The sequence below is a fragment of the Blastomyces dermatitidis genome (assembly GCF_000003525.1).
Source record: "Blastomyces dermatitidis ER-3 genomic scaffold supercont1.5, whole genome shotgun sequence".
Taxonomy (NCBI): domain Eukaryota; kingdom Fungi; phylum Ascomycota; class Eurotiomycetes; order Onygenales; family Ajellomycetaceae; genus Blastomyces; species Blastomyces dermatitidis.
In genome coordinates this window covers 2566947-2590284 of record NW_025544778.1, presented here as the reverse complement: position 1 = coordinate 2590284, position 23338 = coordinate 2566947, and the positions used below count along the sequence as shown (strand labels likewise).

At 46.5% G+C, this 23338-nt stretch overlaps 5 protein-coding genes and 1 non-coding gene across 7 annotated transcripts; 4 read left to right on the top strand and 2 right to left on the bottom strand.

Annotated features, from left to right (window-relative positions):
* The first annotated feature begins 1320 nt into the window (after positions 1 to 1320).
* Positions 1321 to 7376, top strand: BDCG_05186. Of its 2 annotated transcripts, XM_045420849.1 has the most exons (9): positions 1321 to 1664; positions 1737 to 2827; positions 2917 to 3186; positions 3265 to 3825; positions 3876 to 4271; positions 4340 to 5408; positions 5475 to 5676; positions 5734 to 6139; positions 6207 to 7376. In XM_045420849.1, exons 2-9 carry the CDS (start codon positions 2362 to 2364, stop codon positions 6266 to 6268), a joined length of 3432 nt encoding a protein of 1143 aa, XP_045281158.1. In that variant the 5' UTR covers positions 1321 to 1664; positions 1737 to 2361; the 3' UTR covers positions 6269 to 7376. The 2 variants fall into 2 exon arrangements, with proteins under 2 accessions (XP_045281158.1, XP_045281157.1); XM_045420848.1 differs by having other exon boundaries at positions 1392 to 2827.
* A 1369-nt stretch (positions 7377 to 8745) lies between these two features.
* On the top strand, positions 8746 to 11422 carry BDCG_05185 (uncharacterized protein). The gene is made up of 2 exons (XM_045420847.1): positions 8746 to 10298; positions 10375 to 11422. The coding sequence occupies exons 1-2, from the start codon at positions 9158 to 9160 to the stop codon at positions 11025 to 11027; spliced, it is 1794 nt and encodes a 597-aa protein (XP_045276869.1). The 5' UTR covers positions 8746 to 9157; the 3' UTR covers positions 11028 to 11422.
* A 109-nt stretch (positions 11423 to 11531) lies between these two features.
* BDCG_05184 (beta-tubulin cofactor d) lies at positions 11532 to 15844 on the top strand. Its single transcript, XM_045420846.1, has 6 exons — positions 11532 to 11799; positions 11924 to 14492; positions 14562 to 14844; positions 14936 to 15280; positions 15356 to 15521; positions 15594 to 15844. Exons 1-6 carry the CDS (start codon positions 11617 to 11619, stop codon positions 15723 to 15725), a joined length of 3678 nt encoding a protein of 1225 aa, XP_045276868.1. The 5' UTR covers positions 11532 to 11616; the 3' UTR covers positions 15726 to 15844.
* Positions 15845 to 16193: 349 nt separating this feature from the next.
* On the bottom strand, positions 16194 to 16302 carry BDCG_17084. The gene has a single exon. It is a non-coding gene; the product is annotated as a tRNA-Gly (tRNA).
* Positions 16303 to 17786: 1484 nt separating this feature from the next.
* BDCG_05182 (V-type proton ATPase subunit D) lies at positions 17787 to 19199 on the bottom strand (the record flags this gene model as incomplete). The annotated part of the gene is made up of 9 exons (XM_045420845.1): positions 17787 to 17948; positions 18022 to 18077; positions 18133 to 18173; positions 18338 to 18347; positions 18407 to 18455; positions 18530 to 18855; positions 18921 to 18931; positions 19004 to 19116; positions 19185 to 19199. 9 exons carry the CDS (start codon positions 19197 to 19199, stop codon positions 17787 to 17789), a joined length of 783 nt encoding a protein of 260 aa, XP_045276867.1.
* A 356-nt stretch (positions 19200 to 19555) lies between these two features.
* Positions 19556 to 22400, top strand: BDCG_05181 (pre-mRNA-splicing factor syf1; the record flags this gene model as incomplete). Its single annotated transcript, XM_045420844.1, has 5 exons — positions 19556 to 19648; positions 19719 to 19835; positions 19899 to 19952; positions 20022 to 22033; positions 22109 to 22400. The coding sequence occupies 5 exons, from the start codon at positions 19556 to 19558 to the stop codon at positions 22398 to 22400; spliced, it is 2568 nt and encodes an 855-aa protein (XP_045276866.1).
* Between the last annotated feature and the right edge of the window lie 938 nt (positions 22401 to 23338).

Below are 23338 nucleotides of genomic sequence, written 5' to 3'. Positions count from 1 at the left end.
TGAAGTAAATCATTCTCATGTTACTAATAAACAGAAACTGTTTTTTCTCAGATGCTCTATAAAGAGTTTGCTGAGAATATCTCATTTAGGTTTAGTGTAAGCCCTGTGACAGTTGATTGACTCAGATGTTAGCAGGACTTGGCAGAAAGTAGCAGTAGTTCGGATTGAGTTAGCTCGGAGTGGAGTGGCTGAGTTTACTGAGATAAGTTGGAGGGGTGGTCAAGTTGTGTATCACGTGATCTTTGAATCCGGCCACCGTGCCGAGGATCGAGTCCCGCCCTCCGTCTTGAGGCAACGGACATGACATACGGAGTACATCCGTTCTATCATGCCTTAAGCTTTGGTTATAGCTTACGATGCTGCGGGAATTTCCAACGCATCTGTCGGGATGAGCTGATCACGTACCGGGCCCCCAATACCCATTACGCACGGAGATAGAAGTTCGAAGCACCTTTCCAACTCACCACAAGTTCGAACACGGCCTTGTACATGGAATGCGCACCTCCTCTTCTCCAGCTTCGGGGAGAAGGACCGCATTAATGTGAGGTGACGATAATAAGTGTGATGCCTTTAAAGGAAAGTGTGCTTTCTTATGCGTGACGGTGTAATTGTGACCCGCGCAGTAACTAAGTCAACCCGCCTGTCATGATGACCTAGATCAGGATTTTATCCTCTCCACGGTGAAGTCTAGATTCCATGTATATTTTCAAATGTTTCGAGTCATATGTACCCGAAGAACTTGTATAATAGCTATAATACCTTTGTATATCAACTTTGGAGGAAAGAAAGAGAGTAGTATTGTGGTCATAGAGCTGCAAGTATGTAAGCTATGCCTGGGAACGCAAGAGGGATTTGTTAGAGGAGCAAGGATGCATCTCTCCCCGATCCTCAAAACGTGCAATCGCCGATTGCCCTAGAAGCAAGAGAGAATCAAGCAAGAATGATGACTGCAATATCTCACTCTGGACCCCATCAACCAGGGCTGTTCACGCGGTCTCGCCTCACAAAGCTGCTGGCCAATAATCGCCCCAGAAGAATGTGTCGGGGAATCTGCGGGTTTGTCCTTGGGTTTTTCCCTCTGTCTATAGCCTCAAAGTTTGTAGAGCGCCGATTTTCTCGAACAACTAAAGAAAAAACCTGTAGTTTTCTTTGCTCCGAGAACAACAGTTGTGCTGCGGCATATCCCATTGCTGGAGGCGGACAAAGCATGATGTGCACATTGTGAGCTTGTTGTGCAAGGAAAAAGGCGTCAAACTAATTCCTCCCACAGGGCATTGAAGGCTTTTTTTTTTTTTTTTTTTTTTTTTTTGGGAGTGAAAACGGCAAAGTAGTATAAAAACTTTTTGTGACAAACAATACACTTTTTTCTCCTCGGGAGGCTGCCAACCTTCCTGCTGTTGTTAAAGTCAATCTCAGTGTCTGGCATAAAATATTTAAAAAGAGATAAGGGCATATTAAGAGGTTGAAAGTACTCATCCCAAGCGCCTTGCAAGAATTTAACCCTTTTCCCTATTTCCTGTTGTTCTTGTTAAATCCGAATGCCTGTTGGTTCGCGCACAGCGCGCCAGGGGAGTCCAAGAGATAAATAGTTAGCCACAAGAGGAGAGAATGCTTAAAGAAAAGAAGAAAGACACATGTACGCAGCGTAAAAATTGTGCACAGAAGTAAGTGTCCGCATAGTTCCAATTCAGTAGCCAACCGAAGCACCATTTGTTAAGTGAGGAAGTCCTGCGCAGGGATCGCGGATGGATGGGACATTGTTTTTTCTTTCTTTCTCTCCCCGTCTCTTCCCCCCCCCCCCCACTGCGGCTCATTTTCCCCTCTCCCCACTCAGTCACCACCGCCACCATCAACCACCGCCACCACTACCACCAACCATATCCATCGCTCCTCTTCCACTCTATCCCATTCCCCCGCCAGCTCATCCTCACCACACACGGGCACACGAGCGCAGAATCAAGGATTGTCTAGCATTCGTTTTCTCCACATCCTCAATCCTATCCTCTGCTCACCTGGCCACCAGTTTTGACACGGCTGAAACTCGCCACAAACGTACACTACCTCCATAGACTTTATTCAGCTCCTTCATGCTCTTTCGACTGAGTGATACATAGTTATGTTCTTTCTTCTTTCACATTTGCTAAGATAACTGTTTCGAAAGCGAACCCGTCCGCTCTCTTTGTTGCAAGGGTCTCCTCACTCTAACTCTCCCACCAACAGCGCAGACGAGACCGGAAAAAGAACTCTATATATTATTTCAATCTACTTCAATCCACCCTTCCTTCGCCTTTGCCTGGGCGACAGTCCGTTACTCCACGATTCCCGTACCCTACGCAAGGAAGAAGAAACTAGCCCGCAAAAATGGACGGGGACGATGAACTCATGGCCACGGTCTACAAAAAGATCGAGCGGGAAAAGGCCCTCATTACCGCTGCCACCAACATGCGACAATCAACAGATAACCCCCTCGTGCAACAACGAGTTGACGCAAATATCCGCGACAGTCGCAAGAATATCGTCTACCTGGAAGAAAAGATGCGGGAACTCCAGATTCGCAAAATGGGCCGTGATGGCGGCCAGTCCCCCGAGCAGCCTGGCTCTCCAGCCAGTCCTCGCGGCGCTTCCCGTGGCTATGGCGGTGGCCCACCGCCTCCTCCAAAAGATGATGGTGGTCGTTATACCCCAAATGATAGGGGTGATTATGGAGATGTCGGCCCACGGGGATACAGCCAAGGTGGAACTGGAGCTATGCCACCCCGTGCTCCATATGGTGACCCCAGGCCTGATACCGGCGTACCAAAAGCACGACCAAATTTTAGCAAACTAGGCAAGTTGCCACATTACGTCCCTAACTACGGATCCATCGGATTTATCCTATTATAAGTTTCGCTAACTTAACTTGCTCCCGGGTACCAGATTTGATTAAATACGACACGCCATATCTTGGACCGAAAATTCAACTCATGTTATCGCAGTTAGAATTCAAACTAAGTGTTGAGAAGCAGTACAAAGATGGCATTGAGAAGATGGTGCGATTATATCAAGATGAGGGAGACCGGAAGAGCAGAGCGGATGCCGAGGGTCGACGAATCGAGAGCATCCAAAAAATCAGGCTCCTAAAGCAGGCCCTGAAAAGATATGAGGATCTACACGTTGACATCGAATCCTCTGCGGATCATCCCGACGGTTGGTTTTCACCTAAACTGGTTTATTCCATCATTCTCCCCTTTCGTTCACTAGGTGGCTAATCTAGATGCGTTTTAGATGAGAGTCTAAATTCGCCTAATATCAGAAAGCCCCTTACCGGCCATTTAACGATGCGCATCCACGCAGTGAAAGACGTTGATCACGCAGCAAGCTCTCGGTTTTCACGAGGCCCTGAAACATTCGTTATCATGAAAGTGGAAGATGCGATTAAGGCAAAAACTAGAGCCACTAGGAGTGATAAATGGACTGAGGAAACTTTCAACGTGGATATCGACAAAGCCAACGAGATCGAACTTACAGTTTACGACAAAGCTGGAGATCGACCAACTCCAATCGGAATGCTTTGGATCCGAATATCCGACATTTCCGAAGAGATGCGACGGAAAAAGATTGAATCAGAGTTCAATGCGTCCGGATGGGTGTCCGCTGATAAAATGGAACACGGAGGGGCAGGTGGGATTAGACCTGATGCCCAGTTCCATGGCGTTCCTCAACCCTCTTTTGGTGGGGGATCACAAGCAGAGCCCAATCCTCAAATAAATCAGAATGCAACCGTTATGATTGATTCATGGTTCGCTCTAGAGCCTGTCGGGAGAATACATCTCACGATGAGCTTTGGTAAGTTTCCGAGAGGCACTTTTGACCACATATTGCTAACCAGTGTATAGCAAAACAATTGAAAGATCGACGGCCGTTTGATATCGGTCTCAATCGGCAGGGTGCCGTTCGTCAGAAGAAGGAAGAGGTTCACGAGAAGCAGGGACATAAATTCGTTACACAGCAGTTCTATAACATTATGCGCTGCGCTCTCTGTGGAGATTTCTTGAAGTATGCTGCAGGCATGCAGTGCTCAGATTGCAAGTACACCTGTCACAAAAAATGTTACCCAAAAGTCGTCACCAAGTGTATCAGCAAAGCGAATTACGAGACCGATCCAGACGATGAGAAAATCAATCATCGTATTCCACATCGGTTCGAGGGATATTCGAACATTTCTGCCAGTTGGTGTTGCCATTGTGGCTACCTGTTACCATTCGGGCGGAAGAATGCCAAAAAATGCTCAGGTATTACGAAGCTTTCGCAATAATTTGTGCTGTTTTGCCTATTCTATAATTGCTAACATCTTCACTAGAATGCAGTCTTACGTGCCATGCGCAGTGCGCACATCTCGTCCCGGACTTTTGTGGGATGTCTATGGAAGTTGCCAACCAAATTTTGGAGACTCTCATCAAAACCAAAAATCATAATAAATCTGCGTCAGTGGGAGGTACAGGAATAAGTAGCCGTACTTTACGTCCTCCTGGCCGGCCACAACCAGCGGCCGAGAGCGGACAGCAACCGCAAGATGTGGCATATGGGCAGCCCCCGAAACCCGCTTCCGCGGAGGCAGTTAGTGCGGCTCATGGTTCCTACACTCCTCAGTCACCAGTCGCGTCACCCAGACAGAGTCATCCTCCCCGTGGCTCCTCGAACGCGGCCGCAGCCGCTGCTGCTGCAGCTGCAACGGGCATGCGTCCATCTTCGCAACTGGGACCTCCCGCCCCCTACGACAGGATCCCGGATTACTCTGGTAATAGACCAGCCGACAGGTATCCAATTGATTCTCGCAGCGACGCAGATGCAGCCCGTCAGCCTCAACAGCAGCAGCAGCCGCCGTCACATACTCCCTATGATCCTAGTGCCTATGCGAGCATAAACACATACGGCCAGGCACCACAACTCCCCACTCTACAGGCCGCCCAACCTCCCGGTCCCTATGGCCACGCCCAGCACACACCACTTACGTCGCAGCCCCCCATGTCGACACTCCCTATGAAGGAACCCCAGTCAGGGCCAGTCGCCACCCAGCAACCGCCACAACAACCGAAGCCCAAAGTTGGTCTGGATCATTTCAACTTCCTCGCAGTTCTTGGAAAGGGAAACTTCGGCAAAGTTATGCTTGCCGAGACGAAGGCTTCCAAGAAACTATACGCTATTAAAGTCCTGAAGAAGGAATTCATTATTGAGAATGATGAAGTGGAGAGTACGAAGTCTGAAAAACGGGTGTTCCTGATTGCTAATAAGGAACGGCATCCGTTCTTGCTCAATCTTCACGCATGCTTCCAGACAGAAACTCGTGTCTATTTCGTCATGGAATATATTTCTGGTGGTGATCTCATGCTCCACATTCAACGTGGCCAGTTCGGCTTGAAGCGCGCACAGTAAGTCTCTCTGATATTTCCATGTAGTCAAAATAAACCTAGACGGTGCTGATATTATTATCCTAGGTTCTATGCTGCGGAGGTCTGTTTGGCGCTAAAATATTTCCACGAGAATGGCGTGATCTATCGTGATTTGAAACTCGATAATATTCTGCTAACGCTAGATGGCCACATCAAAATTGCTGATTATGGCTTATGTAAGGAGGAAATGTGGTATGGATGTACTACCAGTACGTTCTGTGGTACCCCAGAATTCATGGCACCAGAAGTACGACTCCCCGTTGGCAGCTTGCATGTAATGAGTTTATACTAACATGATGTGTAGATTCTCTTGGACAAAAAGTACGGCCGCGCAGTTGATTGGTGGGCATTTGGCGTCCTGATTTACCAGATGCTTCTTCAACAATCCCCTTTCCGCGGCGAAGACGAGGACGAAATATACGATGCAATTTTAGCGGATGAACCTCTGTATCCAATCCATATGCCCCGCGATTCTGTATCGATTTTACAAAAGCTCTTGACTCGAGAACCGGAAATGCGACTTGGATCTGGCCCAACGGATGCACAAGAGATTATGTCGCATGCATTCTTCCGGAACATTAACTGGGATGATGTATACCATAAGCGCGTACCTCCGCCATTCTGCCCGACTATCTCTAACCCGACGGATACAAGTAACTTCGACCAAGAATTTACAAGCGTCACTCCCGTGTTGACTCCTGTGCAATCAGGTAGGTCTAGGATATTCCATTCGATAACAAACTCCCTTAAGATTATATATGCTGACGATTTTAATAGTCCTCTCCCAAGCGATGCAGGAGGAATTCCGCGGTTTCTCATATTTTGCCGATTTTGTTTGATTGATTAGCTCCAGAGCCTAAAATAAATTGATCACGATCCTCTTTATCGGGGCTTCTAGACGCTCTCAATCATCTCCTATATTTTGGTCTCATGCTTCTTCTCTTGCTTCCCCTTTCTTCTTTTTCTTCAAGGTCTTTTTTGAAATGAGGATGACTGATCCTTTTACCACCACATCTCTGATCAAAACTTAACTTTCGTCTCTCCAACCAATGATAGACGCTCCATTTAAACGAAAACCACTTCTCCTGGTTCGAAACAAGAAAGTATGTACCTGCATATATACATCCCGCCGGTGGAGAGAAGAGCTGGACTCCAGACCAAGAACACTGCCGGACTTGTTCGAGTTAACCAAAATGTCATATTTCTGGGGTAGGTGGCGATATACAAGCTTCTTTTTAATAACAAGATTGCCTTTTTAAGAAAAAGAACGAATAAAACAGATTTATGGTAGCGAGATAATGTGGTGGTGGAGGACTTTTCTTAGGCCTATTTTTTTTCCCCGCTTTTTGCCTTCCTTTTTGTGCTTCTAGTCTTCTTTTTATCTCTCCATCTTCTCAAAATCACCCTCTCACTTAATCATTATTTATTCTGTTTTGTTCTACACCTATACCTTTATTATTATTAGTTCATATAACTGTTTTCCTCCTTTCGCTTTCCTCCTTTTGTTCGTCTTTGGTTTCCCTACTTCCAAATGGGATGGGGGTGTGGGTGGTGTAGGATGGCCAGACAAGGGCTTGGATTTTCATTGTTCAGCTGTAGTATCTAGACAATGGATATCTATTCCTTGGTCGCGACCTGCTGCGAAGTGATTGCATCCAAGGATACGGGTAGGGAAGGGAAGGGAGGACAAAACGAAGTAGTTACTAGCCCTATTTTGCTTCTCTCTCTTTAAGTTGCCCTTGTTATGTAGTCGTTTGAATTATACCCCTCGTTGCTATTCATATACGTATTACTATTATTGCTATGAATGGTCTTGTTTACTTAAAAATACGCAATGGATCTGTGGATGGTGACATTTCTCCAGAGAGTTTGGGATGCTTTTATCTCAGCAGACTCTCTGTTCTGCTCAGTTCCAGCATATTGCCTAAAAATTACATATTTTCAGAGAATATTAATATTATATAACTTTGAATTTCAATTTCTTATTCATTATACATTTTTAAGATTTATAAATCATCTTAGATTATAGCTATAGATATTGATTTCTCTAGATCTTAAAATAGTATAGATATAATAAATAGATGAATGCTACTTTTATTTATAATTGAAACAAGCATCAAATGCTCGCTTACGCTCGCTTTGCTGCTTGGCGCAGCCCCCTCTACCACTTCCACTACTTCCACCCCCTACCTCTACCCCCTTACCCCCCCTTACCACCTCTACCACCTCTACCACCCCTACCACCCCTACCACCCCTACCACCCGGCAACCCCCCCTATCACTTCCACTCTCTACCTCTACTCACTCTTACCACTTCTTCCACTCCTTTCACTCTCTATTCTCTCTATCACCATCATCATCTCTACTCCTTCTACTACTCTCTTCCACTCTGTATCATCTCTATCACCATTATCAGATTAATCAGAGCTGTACAGACTGCAGAGCCAGCTATTCAATCTCATTCATGAATTCAAAGAGATGCACATGACATCACATGAGACTTTATTACAGAGTACTTAGCAGTAACTATATACTATAAACACAGAGATCAAAATGTGGTAGAGATAGTAAGAGAGGAGTAGAGATAGTGAAAGTGATAGAAGAGACTGCAGAGCAGTAGAGATAGTGGTGGTGATAGAGAGGCTAGAGGGTGGAAAAGGTGATAGAGAGAGGTGATAGAGAGAGGTGATAGAGACAGTGATGGTGATAGAAATGGTAAGAGAGGGGTTGGTAAGATGAGAGTAGAGATAGAGAGTGGAAGTGATAGAGAGTGCTGTGAGGCGGTAGAGGCAGTGATGGTGGTAGAGAGGGTAGGGGTGGTAGAGGTGATAGGGGTGGTAAGAGAGTGAGTGGTAAGATGGGAGTAGAGGTATGAAGTGGAAGTGATAGAGGAGAGGCTGCGGGGCGGTAGAGGCAGTAGTGGTGGTAGAGGGGGTAGAGGTGATAGGAGCAATTGCTAGGACAATGCCACTGAGCAGGCGTCACTACATATCCATGGATTTTTTGTAGGCTACTGGGGCAAAAGAGCTCAGTCACCACCAGCGCACTGCTGGTAGAAGGGCCGATCAACCCCCGGGACCCCCAACAGAGAGATATAGAGAGATTTAGCTTATTGTCTATTTTGGTTTAGCTTCAAAGAGTGACTAATCATCAATTCAACTGTTAAAACAGCAATGGGCTGTGCAGCGGCTGAGCCTGCTGAGATAAGGATGCTTCAAGGAACCAGGGGTTACATCATGTGACCTTGAGTTAATTCAGCAAATGTGGCCCTAAACCATAGTAGGTTAAGTTAAATGGGTGGTTGCCTGATGAGCCGCCTCTCGCGTCGTTCCAGAAAAGGGAAAACCGCGTCATTGCAATATATATCCCACCCTCAGAACTCTCAACTCTACAACACATCAGCAGCGTCAATTTCTTCACTTGAGCCCTTGCAATCCCCTTCTCATCACTCTTCGTGGACAACACCAACAGCACGTGGTATTCTCCTCTCATAATGAACTCCTCCCACCTACCTGCAGCCCATGTCCGATGCACACTTTCGGACAAAGCCAACCAAAAACAGCAACCCTCGATTGCAACCTGCTAGTTCAATCTAGCTCTGCCCCTCGCTTTCTTCGACAGAAATCTCCAAGGGAGCGTTTCTCCATTGTTTATCTTCTTTCATATCTTACCTTTCTTTCAAAAAAACTCGACTCTTTAAGGACCTTGGGATTGAACCTGCCATAAAGATGGGCTACTTCTCAAGTTTCCGCCAATCCTTCTCGTCCTTCCTGGCCCCTCAGAAATCCCCTCTCGAACGACCGCCATCACAAACTGGTCTGCCCACGCCTAGCGCAGTCGAGCCGCGTGCGCAATCATTTTCAGAAGTCTTACAACACCGTTCAATGAGCCCTACGTCCAAAATGCAGGATTGGCTTTCATGCACCGCGTCCAGCCAATTCGATGGAAGAAGTGGAGAGGGAAGCGAGTCTGTAAATCGACGAGGGAAAATGGCATTCCATCCTTCCATGATGAGAGGAATCGTGGAGACACCCCGGGACGCGTACAGGAACTTTATGCAACTTCCCACTCCGGCTGAGTCCGGGTCGAAGAGGAAATTGACGTTTGATCGTAGTTACGCTCAAGCGGAGAATCAAATCAGTGCCCATGAGGATGATCTGGAGGGAGATACGCTTGTGGTGGGTGAAGCTACTCCAGCTAAACGACGACGGGTTCGTGAGGGCATGATATATATGGGCGAACGAGAGACTATGGAAGTACAGCTGTTTGAGGGTGATACTCTTGGTGTGGAAGATACTGAGGCAATGACGGGCTCAGGAGCTGAAAGCGAAGCTGAAGATTCAGATATAGTCAATGAAGAGTCTACATTGAGCGATAATGAAGACGCGGCGTCCCTGGTTGCCTCGGATGATTTTGGAACTGATGGTGATGAGGTACTGCTAGTCCCTCCGCATCCACGTAAGGCGAACCGTGGCTCGAAAATCTCGCGTGACATAGACGATGTTTACCGCCCTTCGTCAACGGCTGTGGACAAGAACCTGAATCGGGACCCGAGCATGGAAAACGACCTAAGTGAAGATGAAGTTGTCGGGAAGTCGCACGTTGTGAGCAAAAATGAGAGGAAGGAAGTGGCATTTGATTTCTCTGTGGAGAGAGCAGAACGCTGGGTTGCTGCTATCAAGTTGCCGAAGGGGCACTGGGCGGAAGCGGAGAAGGACCTCTTCTATCGCCTTGCAATGCGAGGATTCGAACCTCTCGTGCCTAGCAATTGGCAATTGGATTTCAGCACCCTTCCCGAATCGCTGCTTGGTCACCCAGAGGATATCACCCCTCCTTATATCGATGCGATTGGTGCATCGGAGTTTCGTGGTAAGTGTATTCGTAAGAGAAACTTTATGGCATACAGCCGTTTTGTCACCAACGACTCAAACTAACAGTATGTCAGCTATCAACGCCCTTAGCGATCTCTTTGAACTTGGAAGTCAAGTCAGGGACCGCCAATCGGTCTACCTTCGGCCCGAGCCAGTTATCCGTCGCGCCATCACGGGTTATATCAAATGGGCCTTGTACGATTCTAACCTCCTCAATCGTCCAAATGCAATCCCCATATACGCAATATATTCTCTTAAACCATCCGAGTCCACTCGCGATGCCCTTCAAATCCTAAACCAACGGTTAGTCATGTTGGCGAACCGTTACCGCGAAGCCTGGCGATTAACGCCTAGTATCGAGACCAGCTTCAATGGAAAAACCAACGACGCCGAGAATAACGAAAGTGGTCAATGCGACAGCATCAACCAATATGCGACTCGCCCATTCCCAGTTATAACCGGATTCCTGATCTGCGGGCCCATCGTTGCACTTCTCACCCTGAACTCGGACCCGCAGGTGCATCCCGTCTTGGACTCAATGTTTTCCGCCAAATTCATCTCGCAGTTTGATTTTAGCGAGATTGCGCAAGATGTGTGGAATTCGTTCGCTGTTGCCATTGCTGTTGTTCGGATGCGAAAGACGATGGCTCAGTTGGAAGCGGAAGGAAAAGGGGATGTTATGTGGATGACTGGCGACGAGGCCCGTTCGGGGGACCCGGATCTCTAGGCATCTCGTCAACTTGATGTCGAAGGCTATGAGTATAGTTTTCCCGGGATGGTTAATTGGTGTCATTCAGATGGGTGGTTGTGCCATTGATGGACCACTGATGGCGGTTGTGGTACTGCTGCTGCGTACTAAATAATCGGGCCCAATTTTCCATCTGCTTGAGCTGTTACTTTTCTTCTCTTTTTTTTTTCCCCTTTTGTTTGTTTTTATGCAATATATGTTTTACGAATTGTACGTGCTTATGATGGAAGATATTGAAACCAATACTCACGCTGGCATGGAACTGGGAGATACCCTTTTTGTTTATACCCCTTAGTTCTTTCTGGCGTCCTTTGCTCTGTAGATTATCCGATTGCTGAATTTATTCCCTTGAATTTACTTCTCTTTTCGCAGTATTCTTCTCAAGCATAGGATCCATTTTGAACACATTTGATGACGGTGAGTTATTTAGAAAATCATCGCAACCTGGTGATGTTGATCACGTGCAGTCAATGTCAACACCAGCAACCTCTGTAGGCTACTGGGAACCCCTACGGAGTTACTCTTAGAATGAAGTAGAAGAGGAGGACAGAGTGACTTGAGAATAAGAATGGACGCCCCTCAGGACAGAGATATTAAACTTCAACGTGCTTCTAGTGATTTAATACGAGAGACTAGATCAAAACTTTCCCCACTCCTCTGGAAATCGCGGCCTCATGGCAATCACAATGCCAGCAGCCGTCAAGTACACCGTCTGGCGCAAACTCGCAAGGCATTAAAACTAATAGATCTCGTAAGTCTACAACTCCCCTTATCGAATTAATTGTGTATATATGTATATGGATATATAAGCTATGAACTGTTCTAACTTTTTCTTGCATGGGCTTGTGGCCTTTTCCGCATGTTCGAGATATTAGTTGGAGCCATTTCAAGAGTGGCCACAACTTCTAGATCCCTATCTGCAAGAAGTACTTTCAAATTTAGTCGATGCATTCTTAGAATATCTGACAGTTCACCGAGATCAATATGTGCTTGCGTCATCGAAAGCTTCGGTGCAGAAAAGTGCCGAAAGTGGAGGTCTCATCCCTCTACCCAGAGCAATATGCATGCTCCTATATACGCTCTGCAAAATTCGCGGCGTCAAAGTCATCAGCCGGTTTCTGAACAATGAACCAAAGTACCTGGAAGTCATGTTGCGTGCGTTTATTGAGTGGGACAGCAGTGCTACCACGGCAGAAGCAGCCCCCACCGAAACCGCGGGTACGAAAGCTCAGCCCAAGACGTTGATTTGGGAAGAGAGATATATAATGCTTCTTTGGCTCTCTCATCTGCTCCTTGCACCGTTCGATCTGGCGTCGATTTCATCAAAGACCTTACCAGTGCCATATGATAATCTTTCTGTTGTGCCTGATCTGTCACCCGATATTCCCCGCGTGTCTATTTCGATTCTTTCGATATGTCTTAAGTATGTTGTGCTTCCTGGTAAGGAGCGGGAGGCGGCGACCGTATTGTTGGCGAGGCTTGCTCTGCGGGTAGATATGCAGCGACTGGGACTTTTGAGCTCTCTCATGCGGTGGGCGCTGGATATTCTACGCCCAACGGCTGAAAGTACCGCGCCGCCGCCAGTGTATACCTGTATCGGAGTGCTTTCGTTTATCTCTAGGCTTGGGGTTTCTGGGCAAGTTGGGGATTTAGCGCCATTCATCGTGCCGATATTTAATGGGATCCTGCAAATATCTGAGGGAGAGTCGCCTCTTGCTGAGACAATTAGGTCCTCTGCATCTGCCAGGAAGTCGATGATAAAAATTCTGCGGACTATCACGACTCTAGTGATATCTCTAGACGAGAGCTCTGGACTCCACCAAATTCCGGAAGATACGGTGTCGATGATTCTGGAGAACGCAATCGATTACTTCCTGGTCTCTCTCGCTGATAAAGACACACCGGTACGATTTGCAGCGAGCAAGGCACTTAGCATGATAACCGTCAGACTCGATCCGAGCATGACGTCTGATGTCATAGAAGCAGTCCTTGGTTCTCTAGATGAGAATATTCTCTATGAGAAGCAGGATGGCACACTAATAACACCGTTCGAAGCCCAGAACGTCGACGTCAAGTTGAGGAAACGTAACATAAGTGCCGTAGACCCTCAACGGTGGCAGGGTCTTATCCTCACTCTTGCGCATTTACTATTTCGCCGCTCGCCACCAACTTCTCTACTTCCCAGTGTGCTTCAATCACTCGTGTCTGGACTAGACTTTGAGCAACGGTCATCGACGGGAAGTTCTATCGGAACTAGTGTTAGAGACGCTTCGTGCTTTGGAATTTGGGCCTTATCTCGAAAGTACACGACAAGTGAACTACTAGACCTAGACTCCCAGGAGCTGAAAGTAACGACAAACCAGGAGGGCGGGAGCACATTGCAGGCCCTTGCAATAGAGCTTGTCTGTGCCGCATGTTTGGATCCTTCGGGGAATATTCGACGAGGTGCTTCTGCAGCACTGCAGGAACTTATTGGTCGCCATCCCGATACTATTTTTGAAGGTATCCCCTTGGTTCAGGCTGTTGATTATCATTCCGTTGCTCGCAGGTCGAGGGCGATGATTGAGGTTGCCAAGGGTGCTTCAGATATAGGAATTGTTTACTGGAACCCCCTCGTGAATGGCCTTCTACGATGGAGAGGTATCGGCTCTCCTGACGCTGAATCGCGACGGGTGGCCGCTCGCGCCCTCGGAGATTTAAGCCTTCAGGAATCGTATAAAAGCTTAAGCGTAGTGCTTGAACGGCTTGTGGAACAATTGTCTACGACGCCATTACAGGCTGTTGAGGCAAGACATGGTCTATTTTTATCTATTGCTGCTACTATTGATGCATTCATCACTCATAGAAAAAATGGGAGTGGCACAACATATGCACCTGAGTATACCAAAAAGCTCAAGGATCAAATTACAGTCCTTTGGGGCGTTGTCTTCGATTCCGCTATAGCTCCCACGCCCGAAGTCCTGACGGATCCTACAATGCGACCCGACCTCACTGCTGAGGCTTGTGCGCGCCTTATCTCTTCTCTTTCTCGCTCCTGCGCCCCGGAGGAGCAACAAAATAATGTACACCCCACGCTCTCTTATCCGTCTTTTCGATTGCTCGATAGAGCCATTGAAATCTTGCTTCTATGTATGTGTCGACCAGACGATATCCCGATTGAAGCTTCATCGCAAGCGGCATCAGACTTGTTCATGCTACTTCCTAACTCTAGGAAATCGGAAGTTGTGCAAAAGTGGTTCAGTAATATCCACGATAGCTGGCGGTTGGTAACTGGGCGTGGGCAAATTGCGGCGTTAGGTGCGGTTTTCAAACGAATGCCGAAATTTGGGGAGGGGAGGCAGTTCATTATAGATAAGCTCATCGATTGTACTGGGGCAGAAGAGAAAATTGCTAAACGGTCGTCAGCTGTGAACTGTCTTGCTACTGGTGTGTTGCCGGAGATAGGTATGATAATAATATTCTTTTCATTGACGTTAAAAGCTAGCTTTTGGCTAACATGTTGCGATACGGCAGATGATGTGGAACCTATTTCTGGGCACTTCAAGGACTTTCTTAACGATTATACGACGGACAGAAGAGGGGACGTTGGTTCGTTCATTAGGCTTGAAGCAATAGAGGCTGTCAATATCATTATTGAATCGAAGGTGCCACCTGGCCCAACACCCATGTACCTGAAGGACTTGATGGGCTGTGTTGTACGCCTTGCAGCAGAAAAGCTTGACAAAGTTCGCTTTCACGCTTGGAATTGCCTACAGACTTTCTGGGAGATATCCACAGACTTGCCTCCATTAGCACAGTAAGTCATCCCAAGAGTCTCGAAAAAAAAAAAAAAAAAAAAAAAAAAAAAAAAAAAAAAATTATATATAATGGCTCTAACGAAGTCCTAGAAAATACGAACATTTCAGCGAAGTCTCCTCGGCAGACTATTTTTTACAGCTTTTCAGCCTACTCCAAGTTGAGTGGCTGCGTCATTCTCTTTCGAGAGGCCTGGTAACCTCCGCTACTACAGGCACTGAGGTAGTAGTTCGATCCGCCCGCGTCGCACTTTTGCAATACATCAACAACCATGATGAGCAGCGGAGGAACATTATATGCGTTAAACTTATAGAGGATTGGCTATCGATACTGGAGAGCGATAACGATGACGACCGTTACGCCATCCCTGTTGTGGAAATGACTGCGTTTTTGCTCGATAATTGCTTCTTACATAATTCCCCGGATCCAAATATGAAGTGAGTATTTTCACCTTATATCGAGGTTGCAACGGTGGTATGACTAATTTTTTCTTGTTTTTTCAACCTCAACAGCTATCACAAACTCTTTGTTCTGGTTCAAAAGTTCCATTTTAAATCGGCCAATATGACCCGGATTGAAGCTGCAATAAAGATATACTCACTCCTGTGGAGGATGGGTGTTATCAAGGGAGATGCCATGAAGAAGCTGACAGGAATGCTCCTGCATCCGTATCCGAAGGTAAAATTCCTCTGCTAATTTCTATTTCCTCTTTCTTCTGATCGCTACTTTTCTCCCACTAACCAAATATAGATCCGCACCATTGCCGCGGACTGTTTATATATGGAGAGCCACGTCGAGGAGATGAAGGGTGAAGACTGGTCAAGCCCTCCAGAGCAATTGAAGGCGAAGGTTGATAATTTACGTGTGGTTCTCACTTCTTAGGTGATAGCTTAGGATATATATAGCTGGGTATAAATAGATATTACAAAAATATAATGATTATTTTACGATGTTTCCGCGTTCACGAGGACGGCCAGGGAAGATATATATGTATGTATTGTAGGACCCCAGGGCGAAAACGCTTGATCACCGCCAGCCTTGACTGGTAAGTTATGTCAACATGTATAATATTATACCAATTAAATGTGAAATTTACTGGCAACTAGTTTGATTGTGAGGACCTCAGATATATATTTTTGAACCCAACCCAGTCTTATTGTACTGTACAATTCAAAGTAGTGTTTTGCACCACAAAAAATGTAATGAGTGCATCCGCATCAACTACGTAGAAAACCTAGAACAAAAATATTTCACATGTCATGGGTTCTCTCTACAGCCAGCAACATCTAATAATAATAATAATAGAATAAAAAAGAAAATAATGGTAAAACATCTTCAAAGAAGGGGAGATGCATCATCCGTGAATCGAACACGGGCCCCATCGAGTCACATTATGACCAATCATGTCATTGATCAGGGGATATGGCAACGATGGATTCTACCACTAGACCAATGATGCTCTTTCTATGATGAAGGGAGATAATATCATCCCTTGATATGATAACACTTGCTTCAGTCCGGACTAAGAGTTTCGCCGACAGCCTGCAGACCCAACCCAACTACTAAGCTCTCGCATTGCTGGGGCGGGCATTTCTCGATTCTTCCAGCGCGGATGAAATCCAATCGATAACTTGAGGCACGTTAATTCATTCACCATGGCAGCCGTAGCTGCTTCGGCGTCTGGCATAGCCCCCAATTCAACGTGAGTTTCCTCGAACCCTTTTTTCCTGATCTAAAATTCCAATTTTACTGACCTTGTTTGCTGCTATTCTTCTAGTGTCTATGTACGTCAGACGAAACAGTTCGAGCTACTCCCCAGTCGCAATACAAGAATAATTGGAAGGCTAACGAAACAAATCGCAATTTTTGTCTCTCATGTGCAGGTCCGCAATCTCGAAGAAAGAATCAAAGTCGAGCCCCTCAAAGAAGCCCTGGCCGAAATCTTCTCCGAATACGGCAACATCATTGATATCGTCGCGAAGACAAACCTAAAAGCAAAAGGCCAGGCCTTTATCGTCTTTGATAATGTAGACTCTGCCACGCGCGCAATTGAGGAGATCAACGGGTTTGAGCTTTTTGAGAAACCTATGGTGTTGGACTATGCCAGAACGAGAAGCGATGCGATAGTGCTAAAAGAACATGGGGAGACGGAGCTGGAGGCCCACAAGCGGAAGAGGTTAGCGGAGAAGGGTCAGTTCATTTTTTCCTTTTCGTTCCGTCTCGTTGTGAGTAAAGCTCTGATGGCTGATTTTCACTTTTTTGGCGCTACAGAGAGGAAACAAGCACAGGAAGCGCTCGAGGCGCAGAAGAAGCTGAAGCGTGGAGTTGCTGCACCAGGAGGCCCAGAAGCCCGCCCGTCAAAGGTTACTAGAGGCGCTGGCTTGAAACCCTCTACTGCCACCGCCGCTCCGGTTATCCAAGATGAATACCTACCGCCCAATAAGATTCTGTTCTTGCGGGAGATCCCTGATTCGTTAGACCAGGACGGCCTTACCGAGATATTTGGTAGATTCGAGGGATTCAAGGAAGTGCGTATGGTGCCGGGCCGGAAAGGAATTGCATTCGTGGAATATGAGGCGGAAACGGGTGCTATCAGTGCTAAGGAGGCTACGTCTGGCATGCCGTTGGGGGAGAATGGGAAACCCATTCGGGTGACGTTCCAGAGGCAGTGATGACTTTTTTCTTTTCTTTTCTTTTTTTACTTTGTTCATCTTATACTCTTTGTTTGGTGGGAATTTTCTATGTGCTTTATGACATCGCTGTGATATGTTTTTAGGCGTTGGGTTTTATGAATAAATGGGATAATGTGCTCCTGAATCTTCATCCAATTATTATAGGCAATGGGTAGCGGTATGAGATATTAAGGGGAAAACGTTACTGCATATATCGTTCTACGAATGACGCGCATGGAAATTGTACAATGGCCCAAAAAGAGCGGTGAAATTAAAAAATAATATCCTTATCCTCATGCTCTCCAAGAATATCGGCGGGTGCCGGGGTATCTGCTGACTCTGACTCTGCGATTTCATCCTTCTCCGCTGCTTCTCGTTTGGCCTTCATTTCGGCATCGGCGGCTGCAGTTACTTGGTGTTTTTTGTTGGAGACCTAATAATAAGTTGGTTACCGGTTAGCCTCACTCTAGTCTGTCACGAAACGGATTCGGGTTAACATTGGCTACCTTTTTAAGCCGGTAAAATTCTTCTCGATCGAGCTCGTCTAGCTCTGAGTTGATATCTGGCGCAATGTAAGCCATTTACATCGCTTTTAATTTTCATTTTGAACCACTTACATTTAATAGTATTTTCGGTTCGGGGGATGATGACATGTTCACTAGATGGATGCGATGGAATCAGATCCTTAGTTCAACACCAAAATAAGCCATACCCGAAAAGGAAATCAGGAGTGCCCCAAAAGAATATGGCGTAGAATACGGAGTACTTAGGGTGGCGCCTAATTGCCAGTCGACCAGAGGGGAAAGGGGAGGTATTTCATACATGGCATTGACTAAGGTGACAAGGTGTTAGCAACTTAGCCCGTCCAATAGCGGAAACAGGACAACATACCGCGTCTGTTAACCACTTTGATGACTTCATCTAATATTACAAATGCCGTCTAATAATAAAGTATAACATTTGTCAGTAGTTGAATGTGGTCGTACTAGGTGGTGAGGGGTCACGAGGCTGTACCTGTAAGCTAGCAAGCTCGACGAGTGTTTCAACGGCCCTTGAGTATGTCTCTCGGCACCGCTGGACTTGCTGTCCTCCTTTTCCTAGGCCTGTCAAGCCAAAATCATTACTACCCTCGGCCGTTATGCTTTCGAATTGAGGTAGCATCACTCCCGAGACATTCTCTTGTTTTGTCTGTATGCGGAACCGTGCCTGTTTCGCAGATTCTTGGATCTGGAAACCGATATCTCCTCCAACAGCATATGTAACTTCTGCGAGGGAAAAGGCCGCTATCTGCATAACGCGACCCATTTTCCGTTTTGCCTCATCGATTCGTTTAGTGATTTCTAGTAGTAAGGTAAGACGTTAGACTAGATATTAGGGTACATGGGCTCTTCCACAGTCTTCATACCTCGAAACCGCCTATTTGGGAGTGAGAATAAATATTAGTAAACAACACAATATTTATTAGATATTATTTGCTGATAAACGTACTTTGTCAAAGCCTCACTTTTCCTCTTTAGAAGACTGTGGCCTGTTTCCGCGCCCTTTAGCTTCCCCTTCATTATCCCCAGCGACTGCCGGGTTGGAAACACAGCTTCTCGGTCCTGAAACGATTGGAAAAGTAATTAATGACGAGCATAGACACGGCGGCAAGGCGTGAGACAAAACATACCCCTGTTCCAGACATCGTGAAGAGAGTTGATAGGACGGGGCCTGCAAATGAGGCCGCACAACTCGCATTAAGTTGTTTCGACTTGCTGGTCGACGGCGCTTCGAATTGAGGCAGTTCGTCATATCCAGCGCCCTGGACGCTTGGACCATCTGATGCTGATATAATGCCAAGCCATAATTGCCATTTGTAGACTAGTGCAGTCAGATGACCCGACGCGACTCCAAGACGGACGGCAGTATCAAGACGGCGAACGACTCCTCCTCTCTTCAACCCACGCGGCGGCAATGACTCTGCATGCCCCTCGCAGACTATCTCTTCGTATACCGGCACAGTGGCGACCTGCGTAAGGTCCCGCTCTTGTGAGTGGTGAGATGCCCGGGACGCTTTTAGACAGAAGGCCCCAGGAAGGGCTCCAGCCAAAGATGGACAAGGCCGCGCCTGCTCGGCCTGATTTCTACTTGATTGTAAGCAGCTATCATATTTTGTTTGGTCCATTGACCTAAATTTTGAAGACATTTGCTGACTTCTTTGAAGGGAAATGAGGATACTGTCTATGAACAAGACATTCTGCGCGACCCGCACAGTATCAAACCATGGCTGTCTTACATTGAATTCAAGCAACAGCAGGGCAATCCCTATGAACAAGCCTTTGTAAGTGAATGACTTCTCCACCTCCCCTTGGGGTAACGCAGACTGCTAATAAAGTTGACAAAGGTTATGGAACGTGCCTGCAAACAACTACCCAGGTCATATAAGTTGTGGAAAATGGTGAGTCCTGACATGCACTCCCCACTATATCCGATCCCGCTCACTGGATGATTCACTTTCTTCTTTTAGTATCTCGAATTCCGTGTGAAGCACCTCAGGGGCCGCAACCCATCGATCCATCGTGCAGAATATCTCAAAGTCAATGGCCTATTCGAACGCGCCGTGATCCTGCTCAACAAAATGCCTCGAATCTGGGAGATGTTCCTCACATTTCTACTTCAGCAACCAATAATAACGCAGACGCGCCGTACTTTTGATCGGGCTCTTCGCGCGCTACCAGTCACTCAGCATAATCGGATCTGGAAACTTTACAAGGCCTTCGCATACTCAGCGTCCGGAGACACTGCCGTAAAAATATGGCGTAGGTACATGCAAGTTCATCCCGAGAACGCCGAAGAGTATATCGATGTTTTGGTTGAGATGGGCAAATACACAGAGGCTGTGAAGAAATATATGGAGATTCTGGACAATCCTAGGTTTCAGTCAAAGAACGGCAAAAGCCAATTTCAACTGTGGACTGATATGGTTGAATTACTCGTCAACAAAGCTAAAGATATCGAAGCGGGTCCTGAGACTGGCATCGATGTCGATTTGATCATTCGCAGTGGAATTGATAGATTCGCTGACCAGAGAGGCAAGCTGTGGGCTGGTTTAGCTACCTACTGGATTACCCGGGGCAATTTCGAAAACGCGAGAGATATTTTCGAGGAAGGAATTACAACTGTCATGACTGTTCGAGATTTCACCATGGTATTCGATGCCTACGTGGAATTTGAAGAATCTATCATAGGACACCTGATGGAGGAGGCTGCTTTACGATCCGACAAGGGCAAAATTGATGAGGCCGCCGATTTCGATCTAGACCTTCGAATGCTGAGATTTGAACAACTCATGGATCGTCGGCCTTTCCTAGTTAACGACGTGCTTCTCAGACAGAACCCCAATAATGTGATTGAGTGGGGGAAACGTGTTGCGCTGTGGGGCGATAATAAAGCCGAAATTGTTCAAACCTACACCAAGGCCATTGCAACTATCCATCCGAAGAAAGCCCATGGAAAGTTCCACGAGCTCTGGGTTAACTATGCCAAGTTTTATGAACAGGGCGGAGATTTGGATACGGCTAGAGTCATTATGGACAAAGCTGTCAAGGTTCCTTTCAAGACGGTTGCCGAACTGGCTGAAACATGGTGCGAGTGGGCCGAGATGGAATTGCGCAGCGAAAACTTCGATAGAGCAGTTGACATCATGGCAAAAGCCACACAGGCTCCTAAGCGATCCACCGTGGACTACTTCGACGAAACTCTTTCGCCTCAGCAGCGGATCCACAAGAGCTGGAAGCTGTGGAGTTTCTACGTTGACCTCGTCGAAAGCGTTGGGACTCTCGAAGAAACGAAGAAAGTGTACGAACGCATTTTCGAGCTGAGAATTGCAACACCGCAAACGGTCGTTAATTATGCGAACCTTTTGGAAGAAAATAAATACTTCGAGGAATCTTTCAAGATTTATGAGAGGGGCCTTGACCTCTTCAGTTACCCAGTCGCTTTCGAATTGTGGAACCTATATTTGACCAAGGCAGTGGATCGCAAAATCTCAATCGAACGATTACGAGACTTGTTCGAACAGGCTGTGGATGGATGCCCACCGCAGTTCGCCAAGCCTCTCTACTTGATGTATGGCAATCTGGAAGAAGAAAGGGGGCTTGCTCGACACGCCATGAGAATATATGAACGCGCAACTCGTGCAGTCTCCGACTCCGACAGATTTGAAATGTTCAACTTCTACATCACGAAGTCGGCCTCCAATTTCGGGTTGACATCAACGCGCCCTATCTATGAACGCGCCATTGTAGCGTTGCCAGACAATGAGGCAAAAGAAATGTGTCTCAAATTCGCTGAAATGGAGCGTCGTCTGGGTGAGATTGATAGAGCTCGCGCCATTTACGGCCATGCGTCACAATTCTGTGATCCACGTACGAATGCCGGGTTCTGGCAGAAATGGGAAGCTTTCGAAGTTCAGCATGGCAACGAAGATACATTTAAGGAAATGCTGCGCATCAAACGCAGTGTTCAGGCTCAGTACAAGTATGTTTTTCCCCGTTGCACTTTTACATTGTTCCATATCCGTTCTACCAGTGAAACTAACATGAAACCTTACAGTACCGATGTCAACTTCATTGCGTCACAGGCCATTGCTCGTAGCAAGCAGCTTTCCAAGGAAGCTGCCGGGGCTGAGGAGGAAGAGGAGGGAAAAGACCGTGCCGATGCGATGGCAGCTTTGGAAAGACAAGCCCGAGCCCCTATGGGTTTCGTCCCCGCAAGCACTGGCCCAGAAGGAGGAAACATGCCATTGCCTGCTAATGGTGACAAACAACAGGCACAACAGCAACAAGTCTCTCCTGCAAATCCCGATGCGATTGATCTTGATGAAGACATGAATGGGGAAGACTAAAAAGTGCCATAAGAATCTCAGCTCACACTAGATACCCTCTGTTATCCGAAATTTGTCGAAGACATTTATTTACCCACCACATTTCAGTATTTCCTATTTATATCTTTTCGCGGATTCGGCTCCGTATTTGCATATCACATTACATATTTAGTCTCTTCTCTCTTTCATACGGAGTTTCTCTTGTGTCATTAGGTGCATCCAGGAACGGTTTTTACATCCAGCTAAGACCACACTATCTCCAATTGCTTTTATTTCCAAATCTCATCGTTTTGTCTCCACTGTCCTTGACAAATCTTCCATTTCCTTTGTGTTTTCTCCTTTGTATTGCTCTTTGATTTCTTTTCCTACCCAACTGCACTTCATGCCAACTAACCTGGATGAATATATTGGTTCTCCGACCTGTTGATCAAGCAGGCGCAGGATGGCATTGGGGCAAGAAAGGAACCATTAGAGGGAAAAAAGGGTTTTTGTCACCTTTTCACCGGAGTTTATCGGTGTTCGTTGGCCACATAGACATCGGGTGCGCAACATGCCACTTTTTCCTTGACCATATTTTGAGATTTTTTTTTTTTTTTTTTTTTTTTTTTTTCCTTTCCTCTTCAATCATTGGCTCTCTCTTTACTTTTTATTCAAAACCTTTCTGCTTGATCGTCTTCGAGAATGAAAACATGTCGTAGAGCCATGTGGGCAGCTGGACTCTCACCTTTATCTGCGTGCCTTAACCTACCTCGTTATCCGCTTTCCAGCGCGGTTCTGTACCATCTACTGTATTGTAATAACTTATTTCCCGTGCCCAAATTATGACAAGTGTTTATTGAATTTGCCAAGTGAAGTCAATCCCCCAAGCCGCAGTTATAGTATCATACAAAATATGAAATGTCAACCCCGCCAACCCTCCTCTCCTTGTTTTTTCACTTGTGAGTTTAACCGAAAGCTGC